This window comes from Strix aluco, chromosome 3, assembly GCF_031877795.1.
Source record: "Strix aluco isolate bStrAlu1 chromosome 3, bStrAlu1.hap1, whole genome shotgun sequence".
Lineage (NCBI taxonomy): Eukaryota > Metazoa > Chordata > Aves > Strigiformes > Strigidae > Strix > Strix aluco.
Window position 1 is genome coordinate 64,583,831 of NC_133933.1, and position 26,657 is coordinate 64,610,487.

The 26,657-nt window shown below is 41.6% G+C and overlaps 1 protein-coding gene across 2 annotated transcripts in view; it reads right to left on the minus strand.

The window, feature by feature from the left end:
- PHACTR2 (phosphatase and actin regulator 2) overlaps window positions 1-26,168 on the minus strand; it is a 145,450-nt gene extending 119,282 nt beyond the window's left edge. The window contains exon 1 of one of the 2 annotated variants that reach the window (XM_074818886.1): window positions 25,963-26,168. In XM_074818886.1, the coding sequence (XP_074674987.1) occupies window positions 25,963-26,107 (145 nt within the window). In that variant the 5' untranslated portion in view covers window positions 26,108-26,168. The remainder of the gene's footprint in view (window positions 1-25,962) is intronic. The other variant, XM_074818889.1, reaches the window with a different exon arrangement.
- Between the last annotated feature and the right edge of the window lie 489 nt (window positions 26,169-26,657).

Here is a 26,657-nt window from a genome sequence, read left to right on the forward strand (position 1 = left end):
TGTTAAGAGCTGATGAAGCAGCTAACTCAGATAATCAGTGCCACCTCCTAGAGAAGAAAGCATTATGGGGTACATTAGAAGCACTGCTAATGACACAGAACCCTAATGATCCTGTTCTTCAATGTACCTGATGTACACAGCCTGCTGCAGTAATGACATTTCACTCCCAGGAAAATCGATGAGGGTTCACAGAGGCACAGCAATCTGCCCAGGTAAGAAGCAAATAGAGAAAGCAGGGTAAACAGAAACCTCAGTGCCCAGCCATTGAGAACACTTTGAGTTGACAAACCCGCAGAATTGATGTACAGCTTCAGCTGTGGTGTTTCCAATCATGACAAAGACGCCTAAGAACACATTTAGAAAATGTGAAATCTGGCTCGGCTCAGTGCAGATTTGTCACTGCAAAGATCTGACTCCGTAAGATGCCATTTCGGGCAAAATGTTTCACTTCCATTTCACTGTATCTGTTTCTTCCCACACAGAAATCATCATGCAGGTGTCTCTGGGAGAAGCTGTACTTGTTTTTAGATGCTGTGGGTTTGTATAGTCAATGCCAACACTAAATATACAGCTTCTTGCAATTCTTCTAAGTCTCAGGGCAATGACCGTGCTGAGTACAAGGATTCTGTGGTACACTAAAGTACACTTCTCCCCACCAGTGGGGGGGAGGTTTCACAGGGAAGAAGAGAAAGACACTCTGAAGGCACAGGAATGGCAGCAAAAGATCTGGGCTCTGCTACTCTGCTACTGAAAAATCCCAATTTTTCAGTCAGTAACAAAGATTGCCACTTACTGCAAAAGGATGCTTTATAAACCACACCAAAATCCTTGATTAGTAGCACCTCTATAAATACGGAGTTGTTAGATGCAAGTTCTTCAGGCTTTAGGTATATGAAAAGCATCTCTCCTCTGGCACCTTCTTGAAAATTGTTAGGCAAAAGGGAAAGCCTCGTGAGGAAGTGCTGAACCATATGCATGGAATAGGTTTCCCTGGGTTAGGGCTGAGGGTTTGGCATATGGCAGGGCCGACCGCTAGCAGAAACCTTCCCTAAGCTTCAGCAACAATTCCCAGCATCACCGGGAGAAGGTTTTGCCGAATGCCTTTTCCCCACCTCACAGAGGCAGAAGAGTTTGAGAGCAGGACAGTAACAAAGATGTTCTTTTCCTGAGAAGAAGCTACAGTTCAACCTGGAAATATTGTTAATACACCACTTGTGCTATAAATGCAGAGGATGCTTTATTTTGCTGAGCAAACAAAGGGAGCCTTTTGTTCCCTGGGAAGACTTTATCCTTGAACAGCCTGGCCAGATGCAGAGGTTCTGACTCTTGCCGAAAGCTGCAAGGGGAGAAGCAACAGCACTGAAGTCAACAGATTTAAACTGATAGAAAACAAGAAGAGAGTGGGATCCAGACAGCAACATGTGGTCCTTGTAGGTGGAGAGTTTCACAGCACAGATGGGTTTTCAGAGGGAGCAGGAAGGGGCTGGGCATATGTTGAGTGTAGTGCAGGTTGAGTGAGAGGAGGCACAGAGGCAGTGGGAGGGGAAAGCAAGGACGTGGGGAGAGATCAAGAAAGAGGTTTCAGCGTATCATGAAGAGGGGTCCTCAGTGGGAGATAAAAGCATGGACCTCTAAATGCTTGATTATTTAAGTAAATTCTAACTTGTTTCTCAATTCCAGCTTTTAGTGAACTCATGTCTAGAAAGAGGTGTGGTATGTGTTCAATTTGAAACATCTGGAAAAATAACCACAAATTTTTTCCCTTTAGTTTTCCCACTGATTCTGCTATGGAGTCGGGCAGCTTTGCACATGACTAACTGCCTACCTAGCCCTGGAAATCTTTAGAGGATTTCTTGTCTTGGATGTGCTTGAATGATTTATGCCACGCCCTGACATGACCAAACTAAATATATATATTAAATATCTGCTGGTGTCACTGTGAGCACAGCTGCACAGCTGGCAATGTGAGCCTCAGAAACAAGACATCTAATAGCTTTAAGCATTTTTACTACTATTTAAACCAGTTCAGAACTATTGGCAGGCTGGCTGCCTTCAGAGTACAATTAAATCTACTCAGAGTCAGGTCTAATTGACATGCTGATAAAAATGCCATAAGTCTCAGACTCATCTGCGCTCTCTCCTCCCTCTTAGACAGCCATTAATTCTGTATTACTTCCCCTTCTTCCCTCGTCTTGCCCTCTCATGGGCACACATACACACACAAACTGGGCTGCAGTTAGTCCTCCATGTTCTTCTCTAACTGGAAGCCAAACTCTCAGAGCCCATCATGTACCAGCTCGTACAGACCCGAGTGGGTCTGCAACAGAGGGAAGGTGTATGGATTTGAAACTGCCACACATTTCCCACTGAACTGTCAAGTATTTGCCCGCAGAAAAAAATGTGCCCTTCTGTTTGCTTTTTACAGTCTCCTAAAATTGGAAATGACTTGAAAAAGCAAAAGGCTACTGAAGGGATTAAGGCTATGATTTAGGAAAGTGCAGAAGAGATCTCTTCCTCTCTGTCATAGGAAACTGGGTAAGTGTTCTTCTGGGAGAAAGGCTACAAGTCCTGGACAGCCATTTACCATCCCTGGTGTGGGTGTTCATGCATTAATCTAACATATTGCTCATATAAGTGAATTCTGTCAAGCAAACTGAAATAACCTCTCTCCTTTTCTCTTTAAATATCACAAACAAGTGCACTGAAACGAGCTACTATTCCTATGGAAACAGAGATGAGCTCCAACTGAAACCTTATCTTGGAGCATGGCCTTTGCTATCCAGAGTACCAGGCTAAATCAGGCAAAGGAAATAGGGCAAATCAGTTCAAAATAAGACCTCTGAGTGTAATTGTAAGGTAGCAGGCTGATATAATCCTCAGTGTTATACAATAATAACAAGGACTTGAAAATTTGTATCCATATGTACATTGTGAAATAAAGTCCCAGACTCAAAAACCATTTTCCCACACCTGAGCTAGACAATTACAAAGCCTGTTTATAACATGCTTTGAAAATCTATGAACATCTCTGAATGTTCTGAAACCATCATGGTATTTGGCTAGATGCAGTATTTGTATTTGGACAGATTTTCTATAAAGAGGCCAAACTGAAGCTCTGGATACAAGGACAGCCAGTTTCGGACCCCAGCTTGTCTCTGTCTCAGTCATACTGTGGCTGATGCAGCAACACCTCACTCTCAGTATTTGACTCCATGAGGATGGCTAATACGAGCAAAAATACTTCAGTCTTCTATTGCAATGTAAAAATCGAACACACATTTTTGAGTCATAAGGGGAAAAGCACCAAGAAAAACAAAAGGCCTTTTAGTCTGTCAGAGAAAATTACAATAAGAAATAATGGTTGAAAACTGAGAATATGCTTTTTCAAATAAAAACAAATATCTATTGCAACAGCAAATGTGATTAAGCTACCAAGGCTATCAGTGGTTTTTCTGTCCCTGCAGGTCATCACATCAGGACTGGATGTCAACAATCAAACATAAGTTACTGAGCTCAACAAAAGGGTAAATGAGAGTAATTTAAGGGCTTGTATTGCACAAGTCAAACCTAATAACCCCTCTGGCATTAGCACTATGAATCTATGTAAAAAGGCCAGTCTTTATTATCCTTGCTGAAGTGAAATACCAGACTTTTATCATGCCTTAATGACTGCATATAATAGATTTACAAAACATTTTACCCTGCTCCTTATCTTGAGACCTTATTCTTACCTTCTGCCCACCACTTTTCCTCACGTGTGTTCTGCAGATTCTCTCTTTCAATCTTAGGTACAGTAAAAAGAGAGGGATTTTAACCTCATTGAGAGGCATAAACATAGCTCTCTTTCTGTTTTCCCTTAAAATCTGCTAACAGATAATTCAGTAAAGGAAAACCAAGGAGAGACAATATATCCTGGTCTGAGGATCTGAGGTGATACCCCACTCATGGTGAAGTCAATAGCAAAACTTCCACTTCAGTGGGGCCAGGACTTCATCTCTGGACATAAAATATATGGTCAGACTTATGTTAAGCTTAGGGGAGATTCTGGGTACATCAGTTTGTTTTAAGTAGTATGAACAAAAATCTTAAGTCTTAAGCAATGGAATAGAAGAGTGCATTTGAGATATTTATCAGCATTTGTCTTAACCCTCTCTCCCAGTTGAAGTAAAATTTAGGCAAGTGAGAGCTAGATAATCATCACTTAAATGTCAAATGCCACCTTTAGGAAAATGACCAAATAAATACCGAGAAAGAAAAAAAAGTCTTTCAAACTCTGAAGGCTGATGAACAATTGCTAGTGTAAAGTCATGCACTGTACATGATGCACTGTACATTTAGCCTCTTTGGAAGTTAGTGTTTTGTAACTTGATTCGTGAGACAGAAATCTGAGCAGACATAAATTAGAAACAACCAGAGGAGACACTTGACAAGATCCACTAAAGAGAGGTAGAACTTCATCTTGTTACCTTACTGTCTCTTCCCCTGAGGTCCTGCTAGTTATCACATAGATCTCACTGCTAATCTATGTTGATTTTGTACTCCATAGTGCACATTAAAAAGTAAAATCCATCAGCCAGAAGTGACCATTAAATTAAGCACTGTTAGGTGCTGCCAGATGTTGTGTAATATTTGGAAAAGAGAATGGCAGGAGAACCTAACTAAAGCAGAGTAAAGGACACTGCTTGAGTGTGTTCTCCCAAATAGGTTTAAAAAATATCTATTTATCTATATCTATATATAAATTTACTCTCTGTATTACTGTACTGGGACTGCATACTTACTTAATTGCAACTTCTATTCCACATAGCACGGATTCGCTTTACCCACATACAGTCCAAGTTATGGTATCCATATGAGCAATTGGGATCTGTACAAGGTCTGATGAAATTACGTCTCATCTCTTCAAGCTCACAGTTACTGTTACTTCAGTCCCTGAGTTTCCATGGAGTTGTAAGGATTACTTTCCTCCTTTATGGGCAGGAGCTCAACCTGAATGGGCTGTGCAACAGTGAAGCCTGCCCAGCATGCCTAAACTGGATCCATCTGTTCATGCCAGCAGAGACCCCTGAACAAAAGACTCATCTTTTTCCCTGTGTCTACTTCACCTTCTGTTTCCTGACTCAAAGTGAGATATTTATGAATGAGAACTTCCTCTGCACGATCAACCCACTCAAGGGATCCACCTAGACTAGAAACACAGCTCCAGATACTGCTATTACAACGTGCTTCATACTTGCACCAAAGTATATTTCTTTTTAATGACTAATAGTCAGAGACTGACTTCACTTCTCAAGTGCAGAAAGTGTGGGAATTGATTGTCTGTTGGTGTATGTGTAATTTAACTCTCAGTATCCATGTTAGTCACACGAATGTCTGCGTTCACTTCGACTTCTGCTAAACTCTTGTCCTTAACTGCTTTAGGTACCACGTAGAGGATCACATTACTTTGTACAGTTTGATGATTTTCTAAAACCAGCAACAAAACAGATATTCAAATGCACCTCAAAGGTAATGAAAGGACAGGTATATTTTAATTCTTATAAAATATATATTTGCCCTGAAAGAGGCTAGTTAAAAGCACTAGTTATTTTTATTGTGATTTGATAATGAATACGTTTGCAGGAAATTACTGCAAAATGTGTGTGACAAACAGAGCCAAACTGATATCAGCAAAGCACATCAGACAAATTGGCAAGCTGGAGATGTGCCATATGCAGGTGTTGGGAAAATATGCCTTAGGGAGAGTTCGCTTTTGCTGAATGAACAGGCAAGGTAAATATTTCCAGCTCTGGATGCAACTGTGTCACCACAGACTGTACTTTCATTAGACCACAGCTAGCCAGTATAGCAGAAGAAAAATGAGACCCCAGAGTAATTTCAGGTAATAATGCTGATAATTCAGCAGCCTGAACTTTTTATTCTGAGTCAAAACTCTGCCAGTGCTCCATGTATGGAGACAGAGGGTAAACTACTGTTAATGCAACATAAAAACTCCCAGTGCTGAGAGGTGTATTATGATGAATTCAATATGTTATAAACCTGGTTCAAATTGTTTGGATGCTTTGCTCAGAATCATGCATGTCTGAGGAAGAAGGACAGAAAGACCAAAGAATTTGACTGAGGAGGCAACAACTAAGCCGGGGAAACTCTGGAAAAACATCCCAAGAAAAACCTGAGGACCAAATGCCAGCTGAAAAAGACTGAGCCACTAGCAATGAAATTATGCCCTCTTGTTTGACTCCTGCTGTCTTCAGGGAAACAGAACTTCATGTACAAACAGATTAAGAAAATCAAAGACATTCCTGTTTCTATTATCAATTTCTCCTCCTAAGTGAAACTGTATATAAGATTGCAGTTCAAAAGTTCAAAAAGGGGCCAAATACAGATGACAAGTTGGTTTCTGATATTTCTTTCCTTCCTTAGCTATTACCCCAAATACCCTGTTTATGGTAACATGCCTTTCACCTGAGCATCCATTCCCAGGGTGTCATGCGAAGCAGTTTAATACCTTTTGTGGCAAACAAGTCAACACTGTTTCCCTGGGGTGGTAATTGGACGTAAAAAGTACTCCAAAGCGACATTTGTACAGCATTGTTCCTTTTCTTTTCCCTTTACAATAGCAGCCACTTGCAGTCGCAGTGCCTATTTGGTGTGCAATCTAGAGTGATGTAATTAACTTCTGAACACAGTTCTTTATATTAAAGCATCAACAAAGGTGTAGGAGGGGAAATGATGTATCCTGCTTCGCTTATTTCTAAAAATAACAAGTTTTCATCAGAACATGTTGCTTGAATTTGCCCAGAGAGCATATTTAGAAATGCAGGGAAAGCTGACCTCTTGAGAACAATATGAAAAAGCTCATTAAAGCTGCTACAAAAGGCAGTTAGGTGCTTTAGAGCTATGTTGCCCTTCTCTTTACATTGCAGGGTGGTGAGAAGTATAAGCTTCTTTGCTTCAATGAGGAAAAGAATATTATATAAGGACCCTGACAAAAATATATTTGAAATATTCTTTTTACCTGCATTATTAATAGTGTTTGAATTATTAAAATGTAATGAATTTGAAATAGCTAATTATTTCACGGGTGATATCTTTTCCTTTTGTCACTGCGGTCAGCTTGGACAATGGGATTACAATGAAGATTGTTTCCTTTTTGAATCCCCATTTTCCATCTTGGTTTTCAAGTACAGGCATACCATCTTTCAATAATTCCCTTCCTCTAATTTGCTTTCAGCTTAGCAGTGTGGGTAAATGGCACAATCATATGCAGTGTTAACCTCCCAAACCTTCTGCTCTCTACTTGCCCTCTCACGCTGCAGTCTTCAAGTCTGACAACCCCCAAACTCCAAGCATTTTGGTGAAAACTTGAAATGGCACGTTCCTATGTGGTAGCTTCAACATTTCTCCAAAGCATTTTTTCAAACATCTTTATTTTAAATCCTTACAAAACCTTAGCACTGGGCATAAAGTACTTGACAGTGATTAACCTCTCAAGTGCTTTGGAATTTTACCTGGATTTCAATAATGCTTTCTTTGTGTGCCATGGTTATATGAAAACCAGACCAAAGGAGGAATATTCTGATTGACAGAAAGCTGTATTACTTCTTTGCTTGAATTTGTGAAGACTGTTTTGACTCCCAGTGCTGTCCTCCCAAGTGCTTGCAACTTTCCTGGCTTAGTAGTAGTTGCAAATTTTGCAAGGGTATTCTGTAATCCTACATTCAAAACAAAACTGAAGTATCGAGTAGAACGGGGCCAAGGGCTGCCCCCTGCAAGATCCTGCTTGAGATGCCCTTTTAGTCTGACAGAAAACTACTGATAAACATTTTTGAGAGCAATTTATCACACCGTTGTACACCCACTTCATGAAGATTACATCTAGGACATGTTTCCTTAGCTTATGTCTAAAACACAGTCCTGTGGAACACTCTCAAAACCTTTTCAATGTCAAGATATAGCAAATCAAGACACATCTAGTGTTTTCCTTCACTAGGCAACTTAGCCCTCCAAAAGTAGAAAATCAAATGGATTTACCACACATTTGCTCTCATTTAGTTATTTACTTTATTGTCTTCTAAGTACTTGACAATCATTCAACATAGCTCATTCTGGAACCTTCCTGGGATGAATTTTAGTCTAAACAGTCTCCACCTTTTGTTGTAAAATACCACACTGAGACCAGGACACTGCTAAACAACAGTGATTTGCAAAACACACTCTCAAAGAGCCAAGGTCATCTACCAGTGTAGGTGCCCTGGGCCCATGCAGCAAGCTCAGCTCCTCCGCCGTGCAGCAGGGTGCTCTGCTGCAGCTCCGCCAGCATGAGCGTGGCTTGTTCTGGGAAGCCCTACATGGAAGCAATAACACAGATTCAGGTAATTCATTTTCCTGTTTGACTTTCAGGGATGGAGGCAGAGGAGACAGCATGGTACACCTCGTCCCCTCTGGCCAGCCCACCTCCACCCCCTGCCAGCCAGTCCTGGGAAAGGGATCTCCAGACAAAGGGTTGTGTTGCTACACCAGAAGAAAAAAGCTTCTTCCACATGTGGCATGGACAATCGAGGCCAAGGCAGCTGCTCAGCTGAATGAGGGCTGTTGGGGATGGTGGAACCCTGCAAAGTAATCACAAGAACCCATAAAGAAGCCCAGCAAATACAGGGGGTGCAAACAATGTGAGTGAAATGGTTGATGAGCACAAATAAAAATCAGTTAAGGAGGTACATGCTATCAAGCTGCTGCCATGTGGTTTACAAGATGACAGAAGAGATGAAGCTGATCTAAAATGAGGATTGTGCTGGCCCCACATGTTTCAATGAGCCCATATAAATTAAAGGAACAATCTTGCCAATGTCTATCTGTGTGAGAAATCAGCGGTGCAGTCCAGTTGTTCTCTGCACAGTTATACAAGTCCTATAACATTTCAGTAATTTAACATTTTTAGTGACTTTTTATTAATTTTGCCATGCTTCTTTTGGAAAAAGATGATGTTTAAAGATAACTAAGGAAATTACATCAATTTTTGAACTAGAACAGTCCACAAAGAGAATCTCCTACTACAGATTTAACGATCACATTTCTATTTTATGAAAGAAAAGTCAAGTGCAACAAGCAAACCTTTAAATGTGCTTAGCCAGAACTTGCAGATTCTCTGCTATACATCTAACACAGGCTTTTATGTCCAAATCAAAACCAAAATAATTTTGGAAGCATGCTGAACAGTTAACCCCAAAAGAAGCATTCGGATACTATGTTGTCCTAAGACTGTAACAAGCAGTGAAGTAGGACACCTTATTTATTGCATCTTTAGGTCAATGTTGTATCTGAATAATACAGCAGGTGACCAGCAGGTCAGGGGAGGTGATTCTCCCCCTCTACTCAGCTCTTGTGAGACTCTACCTGCATTCAGCTCTGGGGGCCCCACCATAAGGACATTGACCTGTTGGAGCAAGTACAGAGGAGGCCACGAAGATGTCTGGGGGGCTGGAGCACCTCTCCTATGAAGGCAGGCTGAGTTGGGGTTGTTCAGCCTGGAGAAGAAAAGGCTCCAAGGAGACCTTATAGCAGCCTTCCCATACCTAAAGGGGGCCTACAGAAAAGCTGGAGAAGGACTTTTTACAAGGGCATGTAGTGATAGGACAAAGGGTAATGCTTTTAAACTGAAAGAGGGTAGATTTAGATTAGATGTAAGGAAGAAATTCTTCCCTATAAGGATAGTGAGGCAGTGGAACAGGTTGCCCAGAGAAGCTGTGGCTGCCCCCTCCCTGGAAGTGTTCAAGGCCAGGTTGGACGGGGCTTTAAGCAACCTGGTCTAGTGGAAGGTGTCCCTGCCCATGGCAGGGGGGTTGGAGCTAGATGATCTTCAAGGTCCCTTCCAACCCAAATCATTCTGTGATTCTATGAATTCAAAATAGGTTAGTACATAATTTTCAAATTGGTAAAAAAAACAACTCTGCTTTTCATCTTGACATAAGGATATTATCAACTGCAATTTCAAGACCTGGATGGAACTACACCATGCCTCCTCCCTCAGAGTCCAGGATGCGAAGATCTTCCACCACCCTGCTCTAGCAACACAGCCTACCCCAAAGCTTTCAGAAAGCCTGCAGCAGTCCTGGATATTCTTGAGCCACTGGGGCTGAAATGCACCAAGAATTTCTTGTGGGTGCTGTGGAGTGAGGGAGCTTTGGCTCCTTAGTCTTGCAGCTTGCTGCAATGACTGCTTGGAGGTTACTGGAACAGTATTACTGATAGAGGCTTGTACTTGGCTGGGACCTGGCTAATAAGAGCTATTGTAAGGGCCCTTTTTTCAGTTTCTTCCCCCTGTCCCCTGTTATATTCATCTGCACGTATATGTGGGAGGTGGCCAGAACTTACAGATGTAATTTCCTGGACTTCTGATTTTGTTTGTACTACTTTAATGATATAATTTTATAGGACATGGATTACATTCTATAAAATGACACAGTCATTTTTCACTGAGTCACTTTTCATGATCGTTTCAAGCAGTATTGAATAAATAATTGAGAAATGTTTTGATAATTTCCTAAGAGTGTTCTTTTCATGTTTCATTTGGAGGATATGTCATGGGAAAACTGCTTTAGCTTACTTTTAGTCATATACGTAGTGTCTATACTTATTATTGTTTCATATAGAAAAAATTTTCTGTTGCACAGATACTAGCATACATGAATGCTTTGATGTTGTCTTTGACACTTATCAATTGTGTATGAACCACTTAACGTTACCGGGGTGCTTTTCATGAAATACATTCTAAAACAAAAAGTCTAGCCAGGCCCCCCTCCTCCAGGAATAAAGAAAGAAAAAAGGAAAACAAAAGTTTTTTCCTGCCATAAAATTGTTTTGAGGTTGGAGAGAATGAGTGATGTCTCTCTTTTAGGCTTCTGGGGAAAGCCTTTCTAATGATGGAGTTTCCAGGCTGGGAGACGGAATTCCTGTTTTCAGGCTCTTTCAGACCAGTCAAGGGATTCTGTATCCGCCGTTAGAGCTGCTTACATCAAATCTAAATCTCTAGCAGGCCAGGAAAACATCAGGGTGAGCAATACCAACTCCAATGCACAATGCCAGTGGAGGTCTAGATGTGTATTTCTGAACACATTTTATAGATCCCATTGAGTTTTGTTTTAGAAAAGACTACTTCAGGTTTAGCACATACAAAAATTTTAGTCCAATTATTTTAATGGTTTCTTTTTCAGAAGACTACATAATAAATGAGCAACTCAGCCTGAGAGTCTGCCTTTATGAACTTGCTGTCGACTGGGGTCAAAGCACTCTGTGCAAATACTGGAAAACATGGTTCTAATTAAAGCCAACCTCTCACATAATGAATCAATGTCCAGGTGTGCAACAGGCTGCCAGCAAAGAGTAAGAGCTTCTATTAGTTCCCAAACAACACAGACAACAGATCTTGCTCACCCACTCCTCAGCAGTTTCTTTGACAGATCAATACAAAACCCGCAAGCCCCGACGAAAGTACAGCAGAATCAATACTACAAGGAGATACAATTTCACCAGCACAACCAATAATGCCCAGCTTGCAGCATTACCTTGGCTGAGGGAAGAGCAACGGCTGATAATAACATTTTTTGTTGTCTAAATATACATTTTATGGATTTTTAAAAAAAAAGGGGGGGGGGGGGGGCTTCAGGAAATTTAAAACACTGCCATTCCATCCCATCCCACTCCAGCTTTGTGCTTTTAAAGACAGCTGAGTTTGCGTTTAAAGATGATCCTGCTGTGACTTCATCTGGGAAGGAGCAGAAACCAGGAGAAACCAGCTCAAGGCAATCTACCAACTCTGCTGCGGGAGGGCTGCTCACTTCATACAAACAAGCCTGTATTTCAAATCCTCTCGTCTGCGAGCAGGTGGTGATCCAGGCAGAAATCCAGCGACGGAGAGATGGTGTTTGCTGATCAGCTTAACAACTGCCCCATCTAGTGTATCAGCCTCACACGGCAGCATCTCCCTGAGACACAAAATCACCCACCGAGTTTTTCCCTGCAGCAGCCCCCTGGCAGTCATCAGCTGGGCAGCTGGGGAGGTTAAGGCACCTAAACAAATGTATGGAGGTGACAGATAATGGAAGGTGCAGCAAATGGGTCAGAAGCCCGAGGGGGCAGTTGGGACCATATGGTATAAGGCGTATAAGGCATTTGGGCTCAGAGAAAGCTGTTTTATAGTAGTAACAAGGTCAGATGCTGCAGTAATCATAAGGATGCTCTTAGCTCTGAAGTCCTACGAAAAATAACTGGAGTAAGACATAACAAAACAGGAGCTACAAGGTGGTTAATTCTACTTTATGGCTGGGCATAAAGTTTCAACCATATATTGATAAACATAAGCATACTCACAAAAGCCAAAACCCTGACCTTTCCAACTTTTTTCCATTCCCCTCCTCCTGCAGCAGGAAGGCTACTGAAGCTGTTGGTCCTTATAGGACAGGAAATATGATTAAAAAAGGCAAAAGAAAGCTCCATTACCTTATACATTCATTACATCAGAAAAAAAGAAAAAAAAAAGACTACTCGCATGAGTGAGACTTTCTTCAAGAAATTACTATAATGCAAACAAATTGTTTAAAGTGACCAACCTAATCATTTGTTGTTTTCTGCTGTATAGTCTGTGTTTTTAGTCTCTTTCACAGACCTGTTGGAAAATCCCAACTTATGAACAAGTCTCCTCATCTCCATGGCAGGGCAGAGCTGGGTTGGTAAGGGTCCAGCGTGTCAGCTCTGCTGGCCACCACAAGCAGATGGGCTCCTGAAGTAAAGTTGATGCTAGATGGAGAGTATCCTCACTTTTCCTACACTTGGTGGGCATTGCAGTGCAAAAGATCTGGAGATCTTTTAATAAAATGTGTTAATGCATCTCACGCTTGCTTATATCAGGACTTTCTTAAGAGGCTGGAACTGAAAAGAACCCCATCTGGTCCCACAGAGACTTTTGCCTTCCAAAGGACTGTGGTATTGAACTTCAGGTCACCTCTTCTTTCTAAAGTGTTCTGAAGAGGCCTTCCTGGGATAAAAGCTGCAGCGATGTATTTCAGCCTGAGCCAAAGCCCTAAGTGTACCAACATCATAAATCAAGCCTCCAGAAACATGTGAAAGCATATTATAACTTCATTTAGAATAAAAAAAAAAAGAACAGTAGATTTTTCTGTCTCTTTCTACTAATTTCTAAATGCCTGTGCATGGCAGGATCATGTTTTCAGAAGTTTTCAACACCAAAGAAGCCCATCAGCCACTGAAAAAACCAAACAGCTGAGAATGTGACCATAAGAGCCAAAGCAAAACAGTATTAAACACTGGAAAGTCACAATGAAATCACAATCCCAGAATCACTGCAGTAGACTTCTACGGCAGTGTACTGCTGCATTTCAAAGAAAAGGGCTGCACAGCAGCTGAAGGTGAAGCTCAGGTGAGTTGCAGTCACAGCGATGGCTTGGCTGGACCAGACTGTCATAGCCTGAGCTGCACGTTCCTTTGAAGAATGCTTGGTCTGCTGAAAGTACTCCCTTACTCAAAGCCAATGCATTTGCTGAGAGATCAAAATGTCTGTATTATATACTAATGATACACCAAATACACTGAAATGGGAGGAAAAATATCAACACCAAGTCTGGAGGGGGAAAGGAAGGGTGCCCACACCTTTCTCCTTCCATGGCAATCTCAAAGAGCAGTGACATTAACCTGCTTCCCTGTTCAGAGCAAGGGTCCACGTGGTCATCCTTCAGCCTTCAGCCTTTCTCTTGGAGATGCCTGATAGATACCAATTTGTTCCTTCCTTCTCTGTGACTATGTACCTGTGTTTTCTAACAGAGAAAGCAAGGCTCCACCAGTTTGATAGCTAGATGTTTATATTTCAGTGGTTTAGAAAACATCATTTAAATCAGCTGGACTGAACTGAAGGTGGTTAGTTATTTTTTCATATATACACACATCATCATACCCAAGAACCTATCAATGCCTATGGACGGGTTATATGATCTTATTCCTTGTGTGTCATGAATTCTCAGCAGAACCCGTACTGCAATTTTATGTATCAAATATGCACCCCTACTGAAAACTGCCCTGCAGTTCTATAGCAGAGGATTTCAATGCCCACTATTCACATGACTCAGCCAGTGTTCAATGCTGTTACAGAAATTCCCAGGCTCATAGCAATCCACTCAGGGACATTACACCCCTCAGAGTGGCATGGAGGGAAGATATTCCATTAGAAGACAAGCAAGAAATTTTGGTTCACTGAACCACAACCAGCCTTTACTGCAGGAGTTTTCAGCATCAGAGTGAATCTCACAGACATGTGACATCTATCAAAATGCCACTGAACCTGGTTTCTGATTTTAACTCGGTATAATTATTACACCGGCCGAATCACTTTCACAGTGATCCCAAATTGCCACAAAACATGAAAGCCACTCTTGCAACAATTCTGTTTCTAAAAGATTAAGCTCCATTAACAAAGGGAGATTAAGACTACTGAAAAGTGCACATATTTTGATAGCTTTTATTGACATGCAAAAGGATTAAACCAGAAATCATTTGCATGTATTTTTAAAACTCTGGTCCTTATAAACGTGCATAATTTTAAGCATCTAATCCTAAATCTGAGAGAGCTGCATATTGCCATTTACAGAGCTCCTTCTGGATTGTTTTTCCGCTCTCTCCCATTGTTATGATAATCAATGTTTGTATAAAAACATTTTGGATCAAATCTCATTTACTTCATACATGATATGCATGAAGTTTAGTTTTCTGGGATTTATTTCCTCTGTGGGATATATATTACTGAGACAAATTCACAGCAACAGAAGTATGGAGTTCTAATAGGTATTAGAATTCACTTCACTAATTAGTGCCTAAATTAAAATCTCCTTGATGTAATTTCTTTAAAAATAGCAATGGGCTTAGAAAGCAGGCAAAATTTGTTTATTCAATGGACTTCTCACTGTCAAGACCCCATTGCCTAGACTCCATCTAAATATTCTAAATATTCACCTAAACTCATCTAAATATATATTTATCTTTAAGCCTAGCATAAAAGTGAGTGTAACACAACTCCTCTTCAAAATGCTGAGGGAGAATTTCCTTTGGTTTTGCCCTTTAATTTAACTTATTGCCAGTTATTTCTCTGCTGCTTGGGAGAATGCCTTCCCATCTCTTCTGCTTCTCTCTGCTTTTAAAGGAGGTGGAGAGAACACCCTGCCACAGATGGGGTGGCCAAAAAGCAAGTTCCATCTTTATATCCTCAGTCCAGTGTGTCTGGTGCAGGTGGATGGCTTGTATGCTCAGTCCTGTGTCCCCCACTGTCATTTCTGAATTGGTCTAAACACAGACCAATAAAAAAACCACTGCTCATTGCCACTGCAAAACAGTTTCTTTTCACATACTTTTTAGTGTGTTTCCAGCTCTGGTTTTAAGTGCTTCCATTAGGGTAATTTTCACTCTTCCTCCTGGGAGACTATTCCCCAGCCCAATAAATCTCACTCCCAAGAAACCTCTTTTGCACATGTCCCCTCCTGTGCTTGCAGCACTTTTCCAATCTTGGCCTAGAATGAGTGGAACAAATATCTTTTTTCCCACAGAGTTTACACAATAATAAAGTTGCAAAAGCTCTGTGCTCCACTGAATTACTTTCACTGGTCAGTAGTTTATGTAAAACCAACTTGTGTGTTGCTTGCAATAGACAATTTATAATTTTAATAAATTACAACAATTCCACAGTAGTGCAAAACCGTCCAAAACAGACAATATTATCACAAACTTCATAGAAGACATAAGAAAAGAAGTATAGAAAATCTTTATTTAAACTGCTGATACCAAGACTAAGTCTGACGGGTCTTTATCCCCCTGAATTCAGCAGACCGGTTACAGACATCTTGCCAGAGCTCACTCTGTCAGTGATGTTTCCTTTCTCTTTTTAAAAGACTAGCAACATTAAAAAAAAAAAAAAAAAAAAGTGGTTTCGTTTGCATTTTACCTAACCCAGCTTGAATTCAGAGTGATTTCAAAGTAACGCCTAGCTTGCTATTAGGCAATTACCTTGCTATTTTCAGATGGCTTGCCACCTTCCCTCACCCAGGGCCAAACCTGCAGAGCTGCCTGGCTCCTGGTGCTGCCTCCACGGCAGGCACTGAATGAAACGCTTGTTTGGAAGGGGAGAAACTGCAAGGGGAGAAACTTTCTTCCAGGGTCTGGCGATGATCAGGAGAGCCCTTTGAGATGGAGCCAAAAAAGGGCAGGCAGCGCATCTGAAGCCTCAAGCTGTCCCCAGAGTCTTTCACCCCTGTAGCTGAATGGAAGTAATTCATTCTGCTGTTTCCCTCCAGCTCTGGAAGATCACACACTGCAAGGGTGTAGCTTTCAGATGCTGTGTCTGATAGACCACTAAATGCACAAGCTGTAGTACAATGCACTCATGTACCATATGCCCGGTAATAAAAATCGTACCACAGAGTGAAATGGGTGCTGTTGGCTTGTGAGCCAAAATCACCTACAAAATCATACATACGTTCACCAGTTCACCATGTGAAGATCCAGCTAGACAAATCTCAAGTTGACTATATAAATAAGAGAAAGGTCTGAAAAGTACTGCATCAATCCTTTGGAAATCTTTCTCCAAAAATGTTTTTGCTATTTGCAGATCAAAAGCCATTGTTTATCTCAGCTTCCAAAGAATAAGGCAAAATTCATAGCAGATGTGTCTCCAAAGACTTAAATATCTGGGTGGCAGCATTTTTTTTTTTTTATTTGCTAGTCACTAAAACAGACATGGTGTGAAATATTGCCATTCAGTTTTGTTTGCAGCAAGGCATAACGGGAAGACACCATTTTTTTAAAAAAATGTTTGGGGCTCAAAAGTCAAACAGCTGGAAGAAAGATGCTGTGCCCCTGGGGAGCTGTAACTCTCCCTCTCATCTCACTCCTAAGGATACAGAGTTGAGAGTCTACTCAGAGAAAAACAGACAGAGGTGCCTACAGCCCAAGTAACAAAAGCAGCATGCCATGCTTCATCCTCAGGGCTAGAGCAGTTCACATTATGACTTGGGATGTCCTCAAATCTGCCACCAGTCCCCAGTGGATTACACTTGCTCTGGCTGTGTAAGTAAAAAGACTTACTTCAAATTCAACTTTTCTGAGCTTGCCAAAACCGCTTTTAATCAGAAAAAAAAAAATTCAGAATTATGCCTCGTAGGTGCTGCCTTTTCATGCTGCTCTTTGGTAGCACTCATGTTTTTTAAGATCAGAAGTTCACATTTTCATCGGTGGTTTAAACCACTAACATTAACTGTCAGTCCTGACACTGAGCAGCAGAGGAAATAAATAAAAAAGTGGCAAGCGATGACTGCTAATTATCCTTTCACTCACAAAGTTTAAATATAGCTGCCTGTGTTTGAACACAAAGAAGGCCTGCAATTAGGACACATTCAACTGCAAATGCACAACCCCTTCTTTACTGTGCTTGTAGATGATACAAAACAATACCTCAACACCAACTCTACTTGCTGCCTATAATTTTCTTGAGTACTGTGTGTATTAGCCACAGATGTATCTTAAAAGCTGTGATTCTGGACCCAAAACCAGAAAAAGCAAACACACATGCTCTGGAGGGGGAGCTTTGCTCAACATGCTCTTTAGGGTCTGGTTCTATGAAGTACTGAATGTCCTTATACTTTCAAGAAGGCCTTTGAACCTTTCAAGAATTTGATATCCAATGATTTAGCCATAACAAAGTAAAGTGGCAGTCGTACACTTGCCCTGTATAGGTGGATGGGGTCCTTTAGAATAATCACATTTCTGTGCCAGGGAAATTCTGACACTTCTCTACTACCTTCGTTCCTGTTCTTTCTCCCAAAATTAGAAGGAAAAAACCCTCCTATATCAAATTTTCATATGATGAAAAATTCTAAATACCTTAGACTAATTTTCTGAAGTGACAGTTTACCATTTTCAAGTTTTGTCAGATATTTCTCCCTGCAAATGCAGAAATGTGACTGAAATCAGGATTGTTTCCACAAAAAGAGCGGATTTTTACAAAACTCTTATTTCCTTGGGATGTATCTGTATTCAAAGAAACTTTAGCTAACTTAACAACTTTAAATAAAGCAAGGACTGTGCCAGAGTTCAGCCTTTTCCTGATCCTTGCCATTGTGCCAAGCTTCATCTTAAAAAGGCTCTGAAGCACTTCTCCATTGCTAACATTCAGCAACCCTTTTTTTAAAGAATCATTAGGAGACCTTTTTTTCCCTTCCCAATGAGTTCCTAAAATTGAAAGAATCACTGCTCTGTCTGTACAAATTCAGATCTTCATCTCCCTGTGACAGTCAGAAAATAAACCTATGTTTGCAGGTTCCTAGTCCATTCACATCTCCGTCTCTGGGGTCAAAGAGCCTCCAAACATCTGGGAAGCACTGGAGTGCATCACACTTGAATGCGCAGAACAGAAACCAACAAATACACAGCCAGACCTAGACAGAGAATCATCAAAAGTGGTATGTAGGCTATCAACACAATTTAAATGAGATTTATTGGAAGCTGTGGAGAAGATAGAGAAGAAGCTAGTAGGGGGAGGGGAGTGAAAAGAGTAGGGAGAAGTGAAAGGAACTAAGAGATAAGTGCCTTTCATTTCCAGTATAGTTTGGATAGGAACGACTTGGGTAAAGGTGCCAAAACTGAGCTATGAACTGATGCATCCAGCTAACAGAAATAGCGTGTGGTACTGTGCAACTGGGCAAATTCCTCAAGCGGGAGCCAACAAAATTGTGTGCAAGACTGAAGTCATGTCTGAAGTTGAAGGCAAAGAAAAAGTAAATGTTTTTAATAGGAGTCCACTCTTCCCAAACAAGTTTTTCTTCTGGATACTATAAATTGTGCAAATGTTTAAAAATGTAGATTGAGCTATAAAATACATATTTAATTAAAAATAACTATTAAATGCTCTATTTTCTGAAAAAAAAAGACATTTAGTAAAAAATATGATCATTATTTCAAAGAAAAGCCATTTACACACAGTATTTTAACATGCGAAGAGTCGCCACGTTGCCACAGAATGCTTCCTCTCCCACATTTCCCTCCCAGCCCCCCACTGTTTGGCCCTGTATTTCTCTGAATGTGGCCAAGTGGTTTTAACAACATGAGAAATGAGAAGGGTAATCCAGAATGTGCCAGAAATATATAAGAAACTTGAGAGAGAAGAGAGAGGGTAAGAAAAGATCTTACCACCAAAGCATGCAGAGGTTTAAGCTTCCTTTTAGCTCCACTTCATTATAAAATCCTCTACCTGAGCACATAGTGGCTTTGAAGCTTCAGGCTATATTAAAGCATTGCCGATGTTTCTGAGCCCATTATACTAAGTACTCAATACTGATAAAATTTAGTAATATTTCACTGCTTCAGCCTTTCAAAACTCAGAAACTGTAATAACACCAAAGGCACTCGTAGGATTTATACAACACACCATATTAAAAGTCCAATTTGGCATCAAAACTGTGTGATGGGGAACAAATTTTCTAAGCCACCCACCGAGAGGATTGTTGACTGACTGCAAACTCTGCTGTGTTTCAGGAAGATCACAGTGCTTTCCACATGAATGAAAAGCAAGAGCATCCCTTGTTGTGGTGGGTTTTAAGACCAACAATTTCAAATGTAAAGTGAAAAGTGATTGAACTCAGAACACTGAAGTCAGGATTTTCTATTTTCTTCAAGATACTTTTTCGTCTGTGACACTTGATTTGTACCTGAGAAAAACTAAATTCTGCATCTGTTAAAAATAGCAACATGCTAGGTAAAATGCTAGGAGAAAAAAAAAAGAGGGAAAAAGAAAAAAAAAGGATTACCACTGAACATATCTTTGCCTTATGCTAAAGTGTATTCAGTAAGAACTACTAAAAATTCAGAAGCAAGACTAATACTGCTGTTATTGAAAATCGAAATCCTGCAGGATTTCTGACACGGAAAAGATTCTGACTTCAAAAAGCAAAAATAAATAAAAATATAAAGTCTTCAGCAATCTTCAGAAAACCTGCCAACTATCCCCAGCCCTTTGACCTTAATTAGTGCCTGCTTTTTCATGAAAAAATGGCAAAAAAAGAGGAGGCGGGAGTGGGGCGGAGAAGAGAGATAAATGATTTACTGTAATGATGGATTTGACAGATGAAATGCTTAGGTTTTAAAACAAAAACAAATGCTTTTTTAGAACAAGTTGTTTACATTCAGTAAGAGAAGGAGTAAAAAGTCTTCAGCTACTCTTTAGATCACTTCTTCAGGCTTCATACTTGACGTGCAGTCTGATATTAAATGGTTACTTGCTCAAAGCCACACACCAGCAGGAAGTGTAAATGCCAAAGGGCCTTGAGAAACTGAAACACACAGTAGCAAAATGCTGAACAGATCACACAGTCAGCTACTGATTAGTTGCTGCAAAATATGCATTAAATCCTACGCTGTGAATATTTGCAGTCCAATTTCTACTTAGCCAACCACAAAGATTATTACCACATTTAGAAAACACTTATTTTTTTAAAAGCCTGAGCCAAAGTCTGAATATTTAACTGCAAAGTTGTTGTCCCAGAAACTGGGTCATGTATAAATGACGCATAGGATACATGGTTGTGTTCCCGGTGTTCCCCCTTTCACACTTAATCAGGCAGAACCTATCCCAGTTATTCTGCAAGACTTCGTGTGGAATAAGAAGTTTTAGTCCAGTATAAAACAGGCAGGTTCTTATTTCATATGCATTATGGTATAAACTCATATTAGAAATGGCTGACTATATTCTGGCACGTACTTCTTCCCTGCATGCCCATCTACTATACCAATTTTCAGGCAGACTTAAACTTTGTCAGTGTATGAAGTACAAAATTCAAGATTCCTTAATTTTTCCTCAGCACCCTTCTGAAACTACAAGTTACAGTTACATATAAGGATGACCAGAATGGGGTTTAACACTGTGGGACAATGGTCTAAGCATGTTTCCAGATTATTACAAAGAAGTGGATGCTTCAGTTCTATAAGCATATGTCAAATTGCATATGGTTATGCTTGATGCCTCTTCCTGATAATTCAAATTTTCAAACTGATGGAAAAATATTAATGTGGACTTAGGGACAGAATGCACTGTCTCTTAGAAATGACAAAGTCATCTTGAGTTTAGTTCCTAGCTCTACTATCATTTTCTACCCCAAATTATCTGCCTTAGGCTTCTTGCAAAGTTCTATATTTTGACTTATGTTGCAAACAAGTCCTTCTTGATACAATGGAGAATCATGTTTTCCCGTAATGCTCACATTTTCATATAATGTATCAAAACCAGCTGCTTTAGTTAGGAGTGTTCTTCCACATCATGAGGCTTCTCTCCCCTCAACCCCTCTGATGACAGAAAAACACCATCTTTCTAACTGCCCTCCCAAAGCACATCTGATTTCTTCACAAACACTTCATTCAACTCCCACAGACCTTGGTAGGACTCTTGCTTGGTGTAATTAGATACAAGAAACTGGAATCTGTAGCCATTTTTGGAAATATGAGTACAACTGGAGAGGGAAATACAGGCAAACCTTAACAGCTACCTACCTACCCACCCAAAATTTACCTTTTTCCCTAGGTTCCATGCCCCCAGATATCTAGAGTAAGAGTATTTCAGGTTTCACTCTTTCGAGATGCTCAAATACCTTCAGCTGTCAAAAACATTTCCTTTGCATCAACCAGAATGTTTGTCCATTAAGAAAAGAATCTGACATTTTTTAAGTTTGCAAAGTGGAGCACTCTAATAATGAAAAGCTCAATTAAGTCCAAAAATCATGCACTTTCTTCCCATCCACCATCAGCCTCTATGATGCTCTGATCACTGCATGGAAGCTTCCCCAGTTCTTCACTTAACTGGGGGATTTTAAGCCATCTTTTCACCCATCCTATTCTGGAGCCAGAAGCAGATGTCATTGTAGCTGTTACTCATTACGTTTTTGAATAAAGTAACCTGCAAAAGACCAGTTTGCTAGGCAAAAATTCCCAAAATAATACTGGGATGTACAAGTTTTGAGTCATTGGCACTCAGACTTTTACTCTCTGCTGCAAGCCAACATCTGGAGTATAGCTTGAGATATTGATGAATTGCTGTCTGAATTCCCAGGTGGGGGTGTGGTTTTTTGTGTCTGTCATCAGAAAGGCATGAAAAAAAGCATTAAAGGAATGGAAACGTGTGAGGAGTTCACCTCTACCTGAAAGGTGCACTTAGCAGTGGAACAAATTACCTGAAACTTCTCCTTCTTGCTAAAGAGCAAGACCTCAAGAGGAACTGCAACAATATGACAATGTCAATCCCAGAGTGGAGAAATGGGTGTTTTTTTGACTTCTGGTCTGAGCAGTAAAGTTCCCTTTTCACCAAGATGTATACCTCACCACAGACCTCACCACCTTCAGAACAAAATGCAAAGCTGTGTAGCAAAAACCACAACACTAAAAAGAGAGCAAACTGAAAACTGTCTACATGTCTATGTGGAAACGCAGATGAAGAATGGGCACCGCAGTAGCTAGGGTTGGTGCCTGAGGACCATCACGAACAGAACTGCCAGCACCACCTTGCAACTAGAGCACAAAGGGAGCTGATATGAAACAGCAACCCCCCGCTCCACCATGCACCCCGGGGCTCACCACTGACGCTGAGAGCTGCCCTCAGCCCCATAGTCACCAAATTTTGATTTTGGAGAAGTTCTGGGAAATCATTTGAACAGTCTTTGTTTCCGGTGCAGTTCATTCCCCATTTACGCTGGGCAAATTGAGACGCTTGACTAACGTGATCGACCTTTAAGGTGGGTTTAAATCTAGTCACTAAACATGGAAAGCTGAATTCTTCAAGCATCATTCCTCAAGTGGCTCTGGTGTTGCTCTGAAATTTTTGGAGAATATGTTTTTCTTCACCAATCTCCTAGAGTTGCTCTGGCAAACTAGCCAGTGGTCAGATGGCGAGTACCACAATTTTGAAGTGATGCACAATATGCCTGCCACAGAGGCTCTGAACTTCAGTGGCGTTACACTTTTTCAGGGTCTAAATCAAAAGTCTAGATTGTGCCACCCTTACTCATGATGATAATCACCTTATTCCTCCCAGGGTCCTACCTGGTAAGTAAAGTAAATAGTAAGTAAATAAGTAAATAAGATGTTGGAAGGTAAAGGCCTGATACAACAACGAGTGAGGTGACAGCCCAGAGAGGGAAATAAAGTAATCTTCTACCACTAACCCTAAAAGAAAAGGCCAGCTTTAAGAAGAAGAAAAAACAGAAAATATACTGTCCTCACAAACTGGACCACAGCTGATGAAGTGAGATGCTGTAAAGTGATACCAGGAAGTCGCTACTTTCAGCATATGATAGTAACAGGGGAAGGAGTGGGGGTAAGAAAGCACAGGCAGCATAAACATGGGGACCACCTGACCAGCCTCACTGTACTATTGAGATACATACAGTAGTGATCTAGAATAACAAACAGATGCATTTTATGAGCCACTGCCAAAGCTGCTTTTAGAAAGGCTATTATATTTCCCTTTGCTAGAAGGGTCTCTACAAATATTGCCTCTTAACAGATCCTAGAATGGTAGATCAGGAGGTGGTAAAATAAATGACAGTGAGAACTTTCTATAGAGGTACCAACCCATCACTGATGGAGTGTGAGGAGACAACAATGTCTTCTCAGCATTACTGGCATTGGAATCTAGAAAATGAAGACATATATGCAACAGAAACTGCAACTTGTGACTTCAACAGTTGCAAGTGAATCACTCCAGGAACAGGCAGCAAGCAAACATTTTGCGGGTTATTTAAAATGCAAATTATTCTTTTCTAAATGGAGCAGCTGAAGCATAGGTAACATCTGATGTAAATGAGTGACCTACTTTAATCAAATGGTACAGCTAGAGAAAGAGTTAGAAGCAAAAATAATAATACAGCTCATATTGTTTCTCTAAGTGCTTAGCATTTCTGTCCCCATTATGGTTGTTCTCCAGGTTAGTGGAGGAAGGATAAAGCAGGTTATTTTAATGGCATCTGAGTATAAAAACAATTCTCTAAACATGACATTAAAAATTAAACAGCTTTGCATCTTTAATGCATACTTTCCTTTTTAAAGAGAGAATCAACAGTTGTGTGGCAGCATGCAAGTATTTTTGTTGTGCCCAGTGAGCAGCTGGAAAAAAATACAGGAAGCAGCAATGGAGCAAATACAGAATGAAAGAAAAGATGTCAAAAAAATAAAAACTAGAGAAAGCAACTCTTGTCACTTGCTGGCAGGAAGCACATCCTCAAAATTAAAAGAAAAAAATCAAGTAGGGCAACGGGGAGGCCTAAATTTTGGGGGTAAGAAACTACAAATAACAGCACATCTTTGAAAACACCATCATTTTACCTCCACTGGATTTTCCAGTCTCTTCTAATGAAACCAGCTCATTGTTAGTAGTCTTTGTAGTTAAGCTAACGACAAACATAGTCTAACATTGACATGGTCTCAATCTTGTCAACCTCTGTGGTGATCCCTCTACATCTAGGTTAAGGCATCTTGTGCACGTCAAGCCATAGAGTGTTGTTTATGCAGCATTCTTCCAGACGGTGCTAAAATACACCTTGTACCTAAAAGTAATCCTTTCTGATTCGGACAAACCACTGGAACCTCCTCCCTCCTTCCTGTCCCAAATGTCCTTCAACATAACATTTAAGTAGACATGGGAAAAGGTAGAGCTGAAAATGATGCAGAGAATGTCACGTAGAGTTGTTTTTGCTTGCAGGCTCTGGCCCCACAAGTTGAATCTACTTGCTCCTATGTGACTAAGCAAGTTTGTACTCCCTCTCTCCTCATCAGGCAGGCACAGGCTGTATGTTTGAGCTTCCCCAAGCATGTGGTCTGCTTCATCTTAACACTCCCTGAGGAGCAAACATAAGAGGACATTGTGGTCCATTGCAGACCTGACCACGCACTGCGCTGTCCTGCTTGTGCTGCGGCAGAGGAGGTCCCTCACCACACTCTGGAGCTGCCCTGATGGCACTGAGGTTCACAGGTGCATCCAAAATACCTACATCGTCAGGGATGTATGTGCCTACAGTCTTGTTTTGGTCAACAGAGCAGGGCTGATTTGCAACTGGGCGAGCACTCATTTTCAAAATGTGCTTGGCAGTATGGAGACCAGAATTTCATTTGCCTCAATACCCGAGCTCAGGAAAAGACTGAGTAAAGAATAGCCCAACTGAGTATGTATTTATTTTACTCTGGCCACTTTCAAATACCTGCACTGTAAACTAGGACATTCACTTCCTTGCATTTTGCACAGCAAAGCTACTCTGAATCCTGAAGGAAGCCTACTCTGTCCCAAAGGGCCAGCTTGCACCCCCAAATCATCCTGTGTGCACTTGCAGTCCTGAAGTGGGACGGTGGAATACTGACTCATTCATTTTTTTTGCCTCACCTGTTAACGAAAAACCCTGAGGAGATCTAAGTGCATGAAGTAAAATCCTAACACGGAATTGAAGCATAGTGTGTGAAGTGGCAGGTTGAGGAGTTCTGATGTCCCCACAATATGCCCTGAAGCTTTTCTGCCCTTGCAGTTAGAGATGCTTCGGTGAGCGAAGTACCCACCACTTTAGTGAGGTTAATTTAAATCTGAGAACACGGGTATGAAAAGCCAAGAACTTGACGAACATCAACTTGTTTGTTTACTGGGGTTCACTTAAACCTGAAAGCACGAGTTTGAAAGCCGGGAACTTGATGAACATCATCTCGAGGGGCAGATCCAACGTCCCGTAAACCAGAGACCCACACCGTGGCCACCGAGAGAAAGACGGTCCGAGGTCTGGGAGGGCAGGGCAGGGTGTGGAGGAGGATGTCTCTTCCCAAATTCCCCAGTTCAGCTCGGCTCGGGTGGGGGGGCTCGGACACAAGGACCCTCCCTTCCCTGTCCCTTACCTGAGCCACCCACGTTGGACCGGAGCAGGCAGGTTCTCCGGGAGAAGGAGAAGGAGGAGATGTCGCTTTGGGAGCGGCCGCGGGGACCGGGCAAGAACCAGGCGGGCGGCGGTGCTCCCCCGGTGCTCCCCGCTCTCTCAGCCATAGCCGTCGGGGAGCCGAGAGGGGCAGGGAGGGGAGGAGAGGAGGGAAGGAGGAGGCGAGGGAGAGGAAAGGGAAAGTTTGCAGAGAAAGAGCCGCCCCTCGCCTCCGACCGCCCCGTCGCAGCGGGGCCGCCCCGCCAGGACGGCGGCGGGGATTTTGGGTCTGTCGGAACTTGAATTTTGTGTTTGCACAGGGGCAAAGCAAAGCGGGGGCGTGGTGTGGTGTGTGCAGATGCACGGAGGGAGGGGACGCGGGGACCTCCCCGCGTCCCCTCCCTCCCTGCATCTGCTCTCCCGCCCCCTCCCCCCCCCCTCCCCGCGGGGTGTCTTCGTGCTCCCCGCTCCCGTCATTTCCAACTCTCGGGGGAAGAAGAAAAAAAAAAAAAAGAGTATCAGTTAAAAAGAGCCGAGCAACCGACACCACTGTTTTGTGTAACAGGGTGCCCTCTCTCCTCCCCCGGGCCGTCCCCCGCAAAACCGGGAGGTTGCACAAGGCATCGCATCCCTGCAGAGGAGCAGGGAGGGCGATGAGTCAAATCTTCTGTCTGTCCC